Raw genomic sequence first — 13,543 nt, forward strand, 5'->3', positions numbered from 1 at the left:
CACTCGTCAATATGGCAGAAAACAAACCTAACAATTTATACCTCATATACAGGCACCACAGACAGTCCAAAGGAAGATTTGGAACCATGCAGCAGGAAGTAGAGGCATGGAGGAGAGAGAAATGGGAAGCAGGACTGCTCTCTCTGACTCGTTACACCAAGTAATCCCTTTGAGGAGGGACACCCAACAGAGGAGGGAAAAAGACAAGAGGTCCCTTTGTATCCAACCCTGTTCCTGATCTCTGCTCCCCAAATTATTCATCAGCTTTATCCAACAGTTCTTAAAATAAAACACATGAGCAGAACTTGGAGCAGAGCCCTGCACTACTCAGACTTGATTCCAAACACAGAAGGACTACATTTCTTACAGACTTTGCCAGGGTACTTTCACCAAACATTCTGCAAGCATTGCCTGAATTTCCTTTGTCAAATTAGCCATCCTGGATAGGTGGCAGACCAAGGGCACAGAGAGGGGAAGGTCAGAAACATCCACCACTGACTTCTCCAAGGACTTGGATAAGACATTTTAGTCAAAAGGCAGCACCCTTCATCTTCCAACCCCCCCAACACTCAGTATTTGTGCAGATCAGCTCAGAGCATCCCAACAGCCCCCTTCTTCACTGCTCACTACTAGTTTCCCTCACTGCCCTCACACCTCCCAGTACACCCAGGATCTTATTGCCCTCTTAGCTACAGACAAAAATACACAATGACACTTGGGGGTTTGCTGGCCTCTAACACACAACTGCACTGTCCTCACTGAACTGTGTATTTCTAAACCAACACATTCGAAAATCAGCTTCAGATAGGCACACGGAACAGGAAATTTCAAACCAAACAGTTGGGAGGGGTTTGGAGATAAGCAAGGGGAAAGTGGATCTCAGGGTGGAAAATGCTGGCCTCTCTCAGAACAGGCAATGCTTCCTGGCTGCCCCAAGGCAGCACCGTGCCCTCATTATGGGCTCCGTAAAACTGATGGACTGCTGCAGCATTCATTTCCTGCTTTCTAAATATTTGGGGTTTGAAGATGAAGAGGCAACGAATCCTATTGTTCTCTGTGGAGAATCATAATTGGGTTTATGATAAAGGGCAAGTCAGGCCAGATTTAACACAGCCAGGCCAGCTGAGCCAGAGCACAACCCTCTCCAAAGGGGCTCTCCTGCTCTCCTGTCATGGCTTAGGATTTGAGGAATATTAAATCTGTCACAACCTTCCTAAAGGAAAGCTGTGCAGTGTGTTCATGGTATTAGAGCTGTGGGGCTTTCTGCATGTGCACAACTATTTGATAACAGTTTAATGGGCCTTAAGAAAATACAACAAATACTTTGCATGTTATTCACCCAGGCACACGTGTGCAACCCTAAATGAGACTCCACACTGAGCTCCAGCCACAGTCAGGCTTATCCAGGAGCAGGGATGCATTCCCCAGATGCTACACCTACAGAGGGCCTTGTACCCACAACTGTGCTAGAAATGACACAAACCTCCAGTAGGACTGAGAGCAAACCTCCAGTAGGACTGGGAGCAAACCTCCAGTAGGACTGGGAGCAAACACACACAGCCAGGTGGGAGCAGGGAACAGAACCTGCCCAGGCACAAGGCTGCTGAGCTATTGACAGTCTAAGTGCACCCAGTTCTCAAGTGTTACATAAAATATGCCACAAAGTCAGGTACAGTTTACCAAACACATTTTTGTTTGAAGTTCACAAATTAGAAAATTTTGTAAATTAATGTACAAGGCAAGAATAGCTATTTCAAGAGATCACTCCAGAGCTTTTGGAGCTATTTAATTCTACACCCTCTGAGAAAAAAATACTCTTTCCCTTGCTGGAAATATCAGACAAGGTTATGCCCACCATTTCCTGTGAGCAAAGTTGCCCAGAGCAACAGCAGAAACACTCGTTTAGCCTCATCTAAAAAGATCTCAGCACTGTCATTTAGGGTCAGACACACCCTACCCGTCCCCTTTCAGAATGTACCAAATATCTGTATTTTGGGGCAAGTGGACAGTTTTCAAATCATGCACATCATGCTCCAGCTGGAAGGAGCTGTGAAAGTTCACTGATAACCTGGGCACTCTTTCAGTGCCTGTGTGGAAGGTGCATTTCGGAATCTTTGGACAGTCCTCTCCACACTTAATGAACCCTTGGAATAAAGACAATGAGTTCTCTTGAAATCTGGCAGTTGTTACCAAATGAAAACACTGAGTGCTGCACAGCCAGCCTTGGCTTCCCTCTAAAGACCCTTTTTCCTGGGAAAACCTACACCTCATTTGAGAGATGCAGACTCCACCACGACTCCATGCACTGGGGACAGGAAAAAGAAAATTAAACCTTCCTAGATTTGCCCTTTGTGCCATGGAGGCTCTCTCTCTTTAGGAACTGGTGATGAGGAGGACAAGTCTGCTCCAAGATGGGAAAGGGAGAGATGGAACATTCAGTTCTCCCTGAACTGGTGAGAGGCAGCCCAATCCATAGCTGATCCCAGAAGTAAAGTACTTATTAAAGTAATTATTACTACCCTCTACCATATAGGACCCATTTAAACCAGTCAGTCTACAGGAGCACCAGCAGGAAAGGCTCAAGCTCAAAGGTGACACTGCCCATCAAGGTCTATTTTGTTTGCTACGGGGCTTTAGTTTCCTTTTTTTTGTTTGCATTTCAGTAAACGCTACATTTCTGCCAGGTTGAACACATTATTCCACACTGCAGCATCCAAAGCACAATGAATCATTTAGCAGATGTATTTTTTTTCCACACTTCTCCATGCTTGTTTTACTCACTCTCCCCTCAGAAGTTCAGTTCTCTTACCTTAACCACCTCTGGGGCCTGCTGAACTGAAGCTGGGACAGAGTCTCTGCAGGCAGGCCCAGCATGGCTTTTTTTCCCTGCAAGGAGGGACTGTGAAGGAGTTGCTAAAGTTTCCTGAATAATCTGCATCACTTCCCTCTCCTTAGACAAGCTTCCCTTGCCTGTCTGGAATTCCACCAGCTCCTGGGCAAAATCCTCAATGCTTTCCAGGATCCGCAGTAAAAAGGCTTTGTCGTCCTCTTCCATTTTGTGACCATTGGTTTCCATGATTTTTGACAGAGAAGAAGGGTGGTCAGCAGGTTTACTTTTGGCCTCCAGAGCCTGAGGTAGAACCTGCCTCCCCTGCCTGCCCAACACCTGCACGCCCACGGGCTCACTCTGCTTCCGAGGGGGTTCCCTCAAAGCGCTCTCCATTTTCTGGGAGAAGCACTCCAAGTCCAGCAGTAGTTTGTCTATCTCCTCCTTGTCCACCCTACTGCTCGTCTGGGCTCCTTTGGGGACACCAGCCTGGGCCCCGTGCAGTACAGAATCCAGGAGTGGTGTTAAAGGAGTCGCTTCCTCGGGAGCCAGGGGGAGCTTGGCGTCTCCCACCTGGGCACGCTCTGCTTTAGCATCAGCAGGGACCTCTGAACCAGCAGCTCGCTGGGAGCTGTGCTCCATACTCTCCCAGCCCCCTCTGTGCTCTGCCCTCTGCCCTTTCCCTGCTGTTCTGTCCCCATCAGCCTCCTCCTCGATGTACAGCGCCTCGGTGCAGGATGTGCCGTCGGGAGGGCTCAGGGCCGCTGACTGAGGTAGAGCATCTTTCCCAGCTCTCTCACTGCTCTGGGGGGCACTGGGAGGGGAGGTGGGGGTAAAGGCCACAGTACCTGTTTGGAGGGACTGAGAGGTGCTTGTCGGCTCCCCTTGATCTCCTGGCAGAGCCAGAGGACCCTCACTGGAGGATGGCAGCTGGATAATGTCCTCATAGCGGGGCGGCTGCTCGTCCCCGAACACCGGGGCAAAGGGGCTCTGCTGCAAGCCATGGAAGCAGCTCACCAGCTCTGCCCAGTCACTCGCCTCCCTCTGCCCCACAGGCTTCAGCTCCAAGGGCAGCTTTTTCAGGTAGGAAGAAAACCTTGTCATCAGGTTCATGTATATCATTTCTGAACTGGCCAGGGAGTCACTGCTGTTCCCCCCACCCACGCTGTCCGCAGATTTCCTTTTGATGCAGTGTTTTATTATGTCCGTGCACTTCTTCAGATCCTCTGAGCACTTGAGCAAGATGTCCAAGCACACCTTGATATCCCCACCAGAAGAACCATCTAGCTTGTGTTTTTCCAAGATCTGGGTAATGAAGTTTTCTTCAGAGAAGGCATGAGGGGAGAAGGGAACCGTGGGGCTCACGGTGACTTCTGGAGCATCACTGCCCTCCTGCCACTTCTCCACAGGGGAAGGGCTCTGCAAAAAGCCACACGGAGGGCAGTTCTCATTGTTGTTGAGGTGCCCATAAATCAAGTCAAAGTCAAAGGATCGTCTGCTGAAGGATTCTGACCGAACCTTCCTTCCCTTTCTGTAGGCCACATGATTGGAGGAGTTTTTGAGCTTTTCAAAAGAGAACTCCTTTATTTTACCACTGGCAAGGTTTATTGCCTCACCAGTAATGTCCTTTAAACTGCTGGAGGCTTGCACTGAAGAGCCCTTTTTGATCCTTGGATTATTTGGGAGGATTTGGTGATAGTCCTCATTTGCAGACAAGGCAAGTCCATTTTCAGGAAGAGGAGTTTTATTGTCCAGGTCAGCATCTTGGACACTGAGCTCTGCACAGACACTGTGGTGGGCGACGATGCAGGTCACCCCACGCTTGAACACCTGGCAGGTCCCCGTGCAGTGGTGCACGGTGTGCTGGAAGTGCTGGTCTATCACCACACTGCTGTAGCAGTTCACAGAGCTCACCAGCAGCCTGTAGGTCGCTGCCATAGCACAGACCACGCTGGGAAGTTGTTGGGCTTTAGACCCTAACCATGAACTTCCCAGCGAAAAGTCCACCCCCAATTCTCACAGCCACACCAGGCTGGTTGAAAACATTCAAATGTCAATTGGGAACATGCAAACCACGTGAGGAGCTACTGCCTTGGGAAGCCCTGGAGAAGTCTTGAGAGGGTTTGGAGGTACAGTTACAACAATTAGTGCAACTTGCCTACGGTTTGACTTAAGGCAACTTGATCCTTGTACTCCAAGCAGAAAGCCTTGCTCAGCAGAGGTGCAGCACCAGCTGCTCCATTTCCAATGGTCCAGGTGCCCTCTCCAGCAGGTGCCATAAAATCCAGCCAGTTCTTAGGCACAAGTGACAAGTCAATGGTTTTTGCACGACCCCTCTTCTCTCTTTTTGGGTGGGTCAGTAAAAGGCCGACAATCAAGGAGCAGGTACAGACAAAAAATCCACGTATGCCTTTGAGAGTCCCCTCTCACACTGGCAGTGCAGGTCCCTGCAACAAGAAACAAAGGTGAGAGTCATTATCATTGCCATGGATTCTGCAGCCTTGTCTGCTGCCAAACATGTGGCACCAGAGCACACCACCAACACCTGCTGCACCGAGGGAGAGCAGGATGATATTCTTCCTTCTCTCACATCATCTCCCATATAAGAGCAGTGCTGAGGAGCTAGCCTATATTTATACACAGCCTGTCTATGTGCTGCCATTTTAACAGCTCTATTTTAGCCACTCACTGATTTTTTTCAGACTTGCTTTTTTCCCCTCCCCAGATTGAGCAGAAAACTACCTTTAATTCTAATAGAGCAAAACAGTTTGATCCTATTGTGAATTCCTGACTCTCCTTTTCCAAGGCTCTAAAGATAAGGCACAGGGCAGTAGAGAAAAGCACTTTCAGGATTTCCAAGCTCTCTGGATTATAAAAAGCTGCAAACAGCCTGCAGCAAAGTAGCTGAATGGCTCTAAGAATGCAGGGCCTTTAGGAAAGGCCACGATGGCTTCCATTAGTCTTTCACCAAGGTCTCTGAGACCATGGCAAAGTATTGTAAAGAGGAATAACTGTTTCCCTTCCTCTTACAACCCATAAATAGCAGCACATTTAATACAATAAGTCCACTGAAGTAGACATTAAGGATAGTAACGTTTGTATAAAGGTTAAGCCTATGAAAAATAGGAATTGAGTGTTTTACACTTAGCACAGCCATTTCCAGCTGCATTTCCTACCACCACAGTCAGAACTGCACCAGAAAGAAAAAGCTGTCAAACTTTGTTATGAAAAGATATGAAATCTCAGATTTAAGGGTCTTGAATTTCAGACATAGATTCATCTTTCTCTAATGCCTCAAGTTAAAACACCTTAGTAAAATTCTAAGCACCCTCTATTCCTGTGCCACCAGAAATCTATTTCATAAGCCATGACTATATCCCAGTTAAGTCACACCCCAGCATGGGTTTATTTTCTTTTTTTCAAAGGTAAATATTTCCCTGTGTGAAAGGCCAGCCTTGCACCTGATGAAAGCACTGCCCTCCCTGCTGTTCCATCCCACCTCCTCTAGCTGTGAGCCTGCACAAACACACCACACAGAAGGGAAGTGCCTGAAGAGCTTGAGGCTCTTCTAATTAACAACTGGCCATAGCACAAGCCTAAACATCCACATTGTAAAGCCTTAATCTGAAATTGAAAAGCACAGATTGTTTGATGGGTTTGTGATGTGCCATGTCTGCTCATTGCAGCTCTGCCCAGGCAAAGGCAAGGACACCTTCCCACTCTGTGCCTTGGCTTCTGTAAAGCACCAAAGCAGTTGATTCAGGATGCAGTAACGGCTCCCAGTGCCACGCTGGGATCTGAACACGCTGCCACCTGCCCACCAAACACTGTGGGTGCTGCTCCTCAGCTCCTCCTGTCCTGTCCTGCTCCCTCTCCACCCACTGGCACTGCCCCAGAGCCCCCCGGCACGGGAGGGCTGAGCAGAGCTATGAGGTGTGTGAGGTGTGCCCTGACTCAGGTGCCAGGGGATAAAGGGCGGCAGCACAGCCGTTTTCAGCCCCCAGGGTGCTCACACCACCCACACAAACCCAGCCAGAGACTCCACACCCTCCAGTCACTGCTCTCAGGCTTCACCACCACGTGTGCTAAACCCTGTGCTGAACGAGAGCCACAGTTTAAAACAGCACTGTTGGCTCCCCAAAGCCTTAATGGGCCCTGGTAAGACAGGAAAACCTGTGCTCCAGGTCTCCAAAAAGTCCAATGATCCCCAGGCTCCCTCCAACACATCCAGGGTAAGAGGTCTGCTGCTTTTTCTTTTCTGAGCATCCATCAGCTACAGACAAGCCTTCTGCATTCCCTGAAATAAATGTTATATAATATTTAGAGACATTAGAGACCTTCAGGACAGCAGGTTTTTGATGAAGAATTAATATTGCTTCTGAAAAAGCATGGGACCTCCTCAGGGCTCCTTCCTCCTCTGTGCCATACAGAGAGACTGGTCTTCCTTTTACCAACAAAGAACAGTTTGGGCTTATACCTAATTTGGGAAATAATTACACCTTGATTAAGTTATTCCTTAATTAGAGTAATAATGTATCAGACTCACTGTCTCCCTCTCCTGTATCGCTCCAAGGGTTATCTCCCCACACACCCACCCCTTCCACTGGGACTAAGCCAGTTTCTCCAATCCTTTAAGCCACCTTCAAACAATGAAGGTGTATTTTGCATCTGTAAAATTATTTCACAAGTCCTTCAATGAAAAGGTCTCCCAGATTCCCAAACTAAACCCTTTTTTTTAGTTGAAATTTGTGTTCCCAGCTATGCCCAACAATAACGCTCTTCCCACCATCTCCATATCTCCCAAATAATTCCAGGTGTTTATGCAGTGCTTGCTGCACTCTCTAATCCCTTTCCATTTTGCCTGTGTTCCTCTGGTACAATCACAAACCAGCATAATCCAAACACCAACTTGCCAAGGCCAACACAGGATGGCTCCCTCCTGCCTCTGCTGTCGGCACCTTTTACTGCCGTGTCAGAGAATAATCAAACAATCAGAAGCAAAACCCCAACATCCTCTTTTCACCAGTTTAACTGCTGTCTCCTCGGTGGTTATTTACTAATTGCTTTACTGTCACTGTCTGCAGAAACATGCTCAGGTTCTTCTGGGGTTGGAATAGCACAAATCCCCACAGATGCAGAGCAAAACTATTTTTCTTATTTTCCCATTGCCTTGGCCCAGATAGTACAAGCCCAGCTCGCAGTTTTATTTGAGAGGGATCCATTGAACATGATCCAGCATGTAAACCTAGTGAGGACAAAACCTAAGAGCATCCCCGTTCCCAGATCTGGGAACCTGACCTCAAGCTGAGCTTGACTGGGCTTTTGTTGGGACTTTTGGTGGGTGGTTAAAACCTACTGTTTATGAGTAGAATGAAAAGACCAAATGCACCAAGAAACTTCCCTACTTGGTTCTTTCCAGGCAGGCACTTCATTCCAGTTTGACTCTGGAACAGCCCCCAGTTCAGAAACACTGCAGAAAGGTTCTGTGATTGGGATGGCTGCCACGAAACCAACCCCAGCCCCGAGGCGACAGGGCTGGCTTCACAACACAAACTGTCAATGAATGGGGCTTCTTGTGGGACCGCAGAATAATGCTTTATATCTGTCCTATCTGCAAAATGACATGAATCACTTTGCAAAGGAAAAAATTATTGCAGAGACTAATGATATAAAAGGTTATTCTATAAGACACACAAGAAATCCTATTCATGCAAAGATTATGCAGGAGTTCAATAACTGAACAATGACAATCTGTTTGGATGGGGACTGTCAGCCAGTGCTTGACTGACTTGCAAACTGAAGTCTAGAAAAAGCTACAGGACAGGGCTTTAGTGCCCCTGAAAGCCTCAAATTCAGCAAAAATCTTCTTGAACCCTTATCTGCAGCACTAGCAACAGAAATTAGAAACCACCGTAACACACAGCCCGGAGCAAACCAGCCCTTCCTGCACCAGGACATGGCAGAGGATCACTCTGCAACTGCTCGTGTCCGTGGAAGATCAACTTCCGGCTGGGTTCTCCTGCAAAAGGAAACAAAGACAGAACAGGTTTGCCTCTTGGACAGTCCCCAGCACAGTTTCAGAAGTGTCACCCTACCTCTGTAGTCAATTGTCAGGTATTACCCTCCTAGAGGATCTCAGGGTGCCAAAAAGCAAATTTTAAGTGCATCCTCTTATTTAGGAATGCTTGATTTTTGTTTAGAGTTTACTGAACAAAGCAGATTTGGGAGCAAACTATATTGATTACAGAAGACAAACGTGGGCAAATAACAAAGCAAAGCCTGTTTTCAAATGAATTTTTATGACAAATCCACTTCTGCTGAATTAAGCAGAAGTTTTACAACCAGCCATTTAATAAATGATTTTGTAGATCAGTTCCTTTAATGGGGTTCAAATTGCTATCACTTGCACAATTAATTACCTTCCAAAATGAACAGGAGACTAAAAAGAATAACATTTCTTCCTACACTGAAGAAGTTCAGAGAGAAAAAAATCCAACCATCTGAGTTGCTCCTCTGTTCTGTATTTCTTACATATTTACATATTTTGATGTCCTCAGTGGTAGCAGAACTTTTTTCTACATGGGACTTAGGTGGGAACTGCAGCTGTGCTAACTTTACAGCCCTCACGACCAGCAGAATTTGATGCACATTTCAGGTACAGTAAAACAAATCATTCACAATTACACCTGTACAGTTCTGGGATCAGGGGGGCCTATACCACTGACACTGCTGAGGCAACCAGAGTTCAGTTCCAAGAGGTTTTAGCTCCATTTTATGCTTCAGAGACTGCAACTAACTGGGATGGCTACAAATCCTGCCTTGCCTCCTAACCCAGGTCAGAGGATGTGACCTGTTCAGACTGAGCACTCCTGTTTGAACCAGAGGAGCTCCTTCATATTCTCAAGTGCTTCAATATTTACTTACATGCACCCTAGAAAAGGGGTCATTATTTCCCATTTGAGTATGTTGCACACCAGGTTCCAGCAAACAGTTATCCCACTTTCTTGTGCTAAATTAAAAGGGCTTTCAGGAAAACAAATTTCCTCACCTACAAGTACTGACACACTATAATCAAATCACCTCTTAGCCTTTAACAGAACTGCCAGGGAGAGTCTGGAAGAGAGATATCTACAAAGCCTTTGCTGTAAGTTATTTTCTGAGTTCTGTGTGTAATTTGCTCCTGTTCTAACAAAAAACATAGAAGGGGTGGGATTCCTCTCCCTCACCCACACAGCAGTGAAGTGTTTGGTGCTGTGTGTAGGCAATGCAGAGAGGCAGGCACCTCAAAAATCAACCCACTGAACTTAAAAACCAATCTTATTTTGAGATGACCACTTATATCAGGTGAATCCCATCCCTCAGGATGACACAAGAACACAGGAAAAACTGTATCTGTCTCTGACAATGGCTAAATGCCAATGCTCAAGGAATAGTATTAGAAAGATGCACGATATTTCCTAGGAGTGCTCTTCTGGCCTCCAATTGCTTGCAACTCTAGAGAACTGTGCAGCTGGATGTGCTCTCTGAGTACTTACTAACCTTCAGAGGATTTCCCTCCTGTGTGCTTGAGCCCCCCCCCAGATTCAATAGAAACATTTTGCATCCAGAGGATCTTTGGAGGAGACATTCCAGCACCTACCACCCCTTTCAGTTGTGTCACTCACAAGCTCCAATATGTCAGGATCTTTTTCTGAGAGAGAGCACAAACACTAGATCTGCACTGCACAGTGTGCACAGCATCCCTGAATTTACAGAATTCCTTCTCTTTCCTGTTCGTGTGCAGAAGCCACTTTGTACCTTGGATCATTTCCAGTGCCGCTCTCATAAGCTTTTCTGGTTCAACTACACACTTTAAGATGCAGGAACCCAAACTGGGCACAACATCCAGATCAGAATGAGAACCACAAGCAGAAATTAATCTCTGAACTACCTTTCAAAAGTCAGTGTTATCCCTGTGCAGTGCTTTCCCCTTCCAAGCCTCACTGTTTTCAGATAACACATTCTCAAATGTCTGCTGGCATAACCACCTGGGTTAATTCATACATTCTGTCCCTCTTCCTACCTGTCTTCCAAGAGGAAACAAAGCTACTATTGTCCTCTGAGAGAACACTCTGCAAGAGAAAGGTGTTCACTCTTAGAGACAAACATTTTCATACAGCTTTAGAAGAAGGGTTCAGAGATGGGCAACGACGACAATCCAAAGGTCTTGAACAGCTTGTCTATGAGGAATGAGGGAGTAGGACCAGGCATCTCAGACTGGAAAAGAGGTGGCTTTAGAAGAATACGACAATCTACGAAATCATGGGTGGCATGAAAAGGGTAGAGGGCTCTGACTATTCACCTTCTCCTCTAACATAACAACCAGGTGATCAATGCCACCAGAAGCAGGTTAAAACAGGCACACACGGAGCAAACCTGTGAAATGTCCCATCAAAGGGTGACATGGACACAGAAAGGTTCTGGGAAACCAAGGGGCCATTTTTAACACCTCCTCTGTCGAAAGCTACCACCTTTGGCATGGGCACCACTTGATACCCTTTAATTCTTGCTGTGTTGGGGTGACAAAATAAACAGGCAACAATTACTTGATATCCCCGCTTGCAGATTGCTATCACAATCCCTCCTTTCATCATCCATCTATTTTCCAGGCTAAACTGCAGTTTATTTGGTTACTGATTTTACACAAGCCCTTCAATCAGGTGCTTTTCCCTGATCTTAACTACAACTCTTTGGAGAGGAGAGAGTGTCTGTCCCTTTTGAGGGAGTATGTTATTCATTACACAAAACCATCATGGATTTACAGCATGACATTCTGTTTTACTCCCTTTCCTTTTCCTAGAGATCTGTCATTTCTACGTGCCGCTTTTTTCACTGCTGTTGAGTGAGTTTCACAAAGTTTTATCTGCATTGTTTAACAGATCTCTTTCCTCAACGGCACAGATTCCCATGAGCTCATCACTGCACAGACACAATTAGTTGTTTATCCCCGTGCACATTATTTTACATCCACTGGTATCAAGTACCACTTGCCTACAACCAAGTATTGCAAGAACCTTCTGTAACTCCAGCCAGTTCTTGTTTCTGCTCCCTGAATTCCATGTTTTTCAGCATATACTGTCACTTCATTACTCAGCCTCTCTTCCAGGCCATTTATAACTATGCTGAAATCACAAGCGTGAACACAGATCCCCCTGGGATTGCACTAGTGATCACTTTTCACTGGAATAGCTGATAGTCCTTCCCACACCTTTCCAGGTATTAATTACTGGAAAAGCTATGCTCCTATTCCACAGCAGTTAATTTCCTGTGAGACGCATCAACAAAGTCCTTTGTTAACCTCTCCTTGAAAATCCAGAGACAGCAGAATTTTTGCCTGTTTGTCTCTTGTGATTTCTTGTCAAAGAGCCTCAGACCATCGAACTTTACCAGCTGTAGCTGCACTTGAGCATTCCCTCAGTGAACCACGGGGGTCACTGCAAGGAGAGCACTTATCAAGCCAGGTTTCCAGGCAGACATGACCTTGAGAATCAGTGGCCCTGCCAGGGTGATTAACACTGCTTTGCAGTCAGGGTGGACTTGGAGAAGTCCAGTTTTACATCAGGAAATCTGTTTTGATAGATTTACCCTAAAAAAGAACCCCCCAACATAACTCAAATACAACCTCTCCACATTTCCAGCAGCAACGTAAGGCAAGCCCAGCACTCAGATTTCGGCTGGTATCGATAATAATAGACTGCACTGGCTTTTAAAAATAAACCTGGCACTAGACCTTAAACTATTGTTCTAAATTACTGACTAGCCATCTGTGAATGCAGTATTATTCATTGTAATTCCTTCAGGTTAAGTCACAGGGTAATCCAATATTCCAGTGCCTCTATTCCCTTCACAAACACCCCCACGCAGGTCCTCGAACACAAGCACACCCGAACTCTGCTGTGCAGCACTGATGGACGGGCTGTGCAAAGCCTGTCACTGCAGAGGAGGGTGGTTAATAATGTCAAAAAAGATGTCACCCTTTTCAGCTTTTCTGGAATACCTTTCTTCAACATTCTATTTGCACAGTCTTGGAACTAAAACTGACAGGAATCTGTGCCCCACGAGACTGGTTTCCAGTTATACAGATGAGACACCAAGAGATTAAAAGCTCACACGAGTTTTCCACATAATGCCAACCCATTATCCATAAATACTTTGTCAACTAATTATTGTTCCAGCCCCGTGTCTGTGTAGAACCCCTGTTTAACCTCTCTCACTTAGCAGGCCCCCAGTACATTAACAAACATGAAGCTTGGCAAGGCACGAGTCAAAACAATGTTAAAGCCTGAGCTCTGACACGCTGACAGAAAACGAGGTGACCAACCAGTCAAACGCTGGAGGTGAACAAGCTTCAAAAGCTCGTAATTAGTGAGGCTCAGAGCAGAGGTCAGAAAGCCTGCTTGGTTAAGTAATGTGTCTCCTGGTTGTTTATAACCTTATATGGAAAGAGATAATTTCATATTAGCAAGATACATTTATTTTCCCTGGAATGTTAATTTAGTATTAACAGTATCCAATTGCTTTACACAAATTAAAGTGATTTCACTTAAGTGTTAAAACAACAAAGGAAGAGTTGTGTCCAAGACAGCATTCCCTCAGTCATTAACCTTTGCTGATACTGAGGGCACAACCTATAGATTCCCTGAAACCATCTTTGGAAACTTACTTCGAAGTTCCATT

General features: G+C 46.0%; 1 protein-coding gene across 2 annotated transcripts in view; it reads right to left on the bottom strand.

Annotated features, from left to right (window-relative positions):
• Positions 1-13,543, bottom strand: part of PPP2R3A (protein phosphatase 2 regulatory subunit B''alpha) — a 49,471-nt gene that overhangs the window by 30,784 nt on the left and 5,144 nt on the right. For both annotated transcript variants that reach the window (XM_050328102.1, XM_050328101.1), the window contains exon 2: positions 2,810-5,274. In XM_050328102.1, the coding sequence (XP_050184059.1) occupies positions 2,810-4,765 (1,956 nt within the window). In that variant the 5' untranslated portion in view covers positions 4,766-5,274. The remainder of the gene's footprint in view (positions 1-2,809; positions 5,275-13,543) is intronic.

The sequence above is a fragment of the Myiozetetes cayanensis genome, unplaced genomic scaffold (assembly GCF_022539395.1).
Source record: "Myiozetetes cayanensis isolate MyiCay16 unplaced genomic scaffold, myiCay2020 scf36, whole genome shotgun sequence".
NCBI lineage: Eukaryota > Metazoa > Chordata > Aves > Passeriformes > Tyrannidae > Myiozetetes > Myiozetetes cayanensis.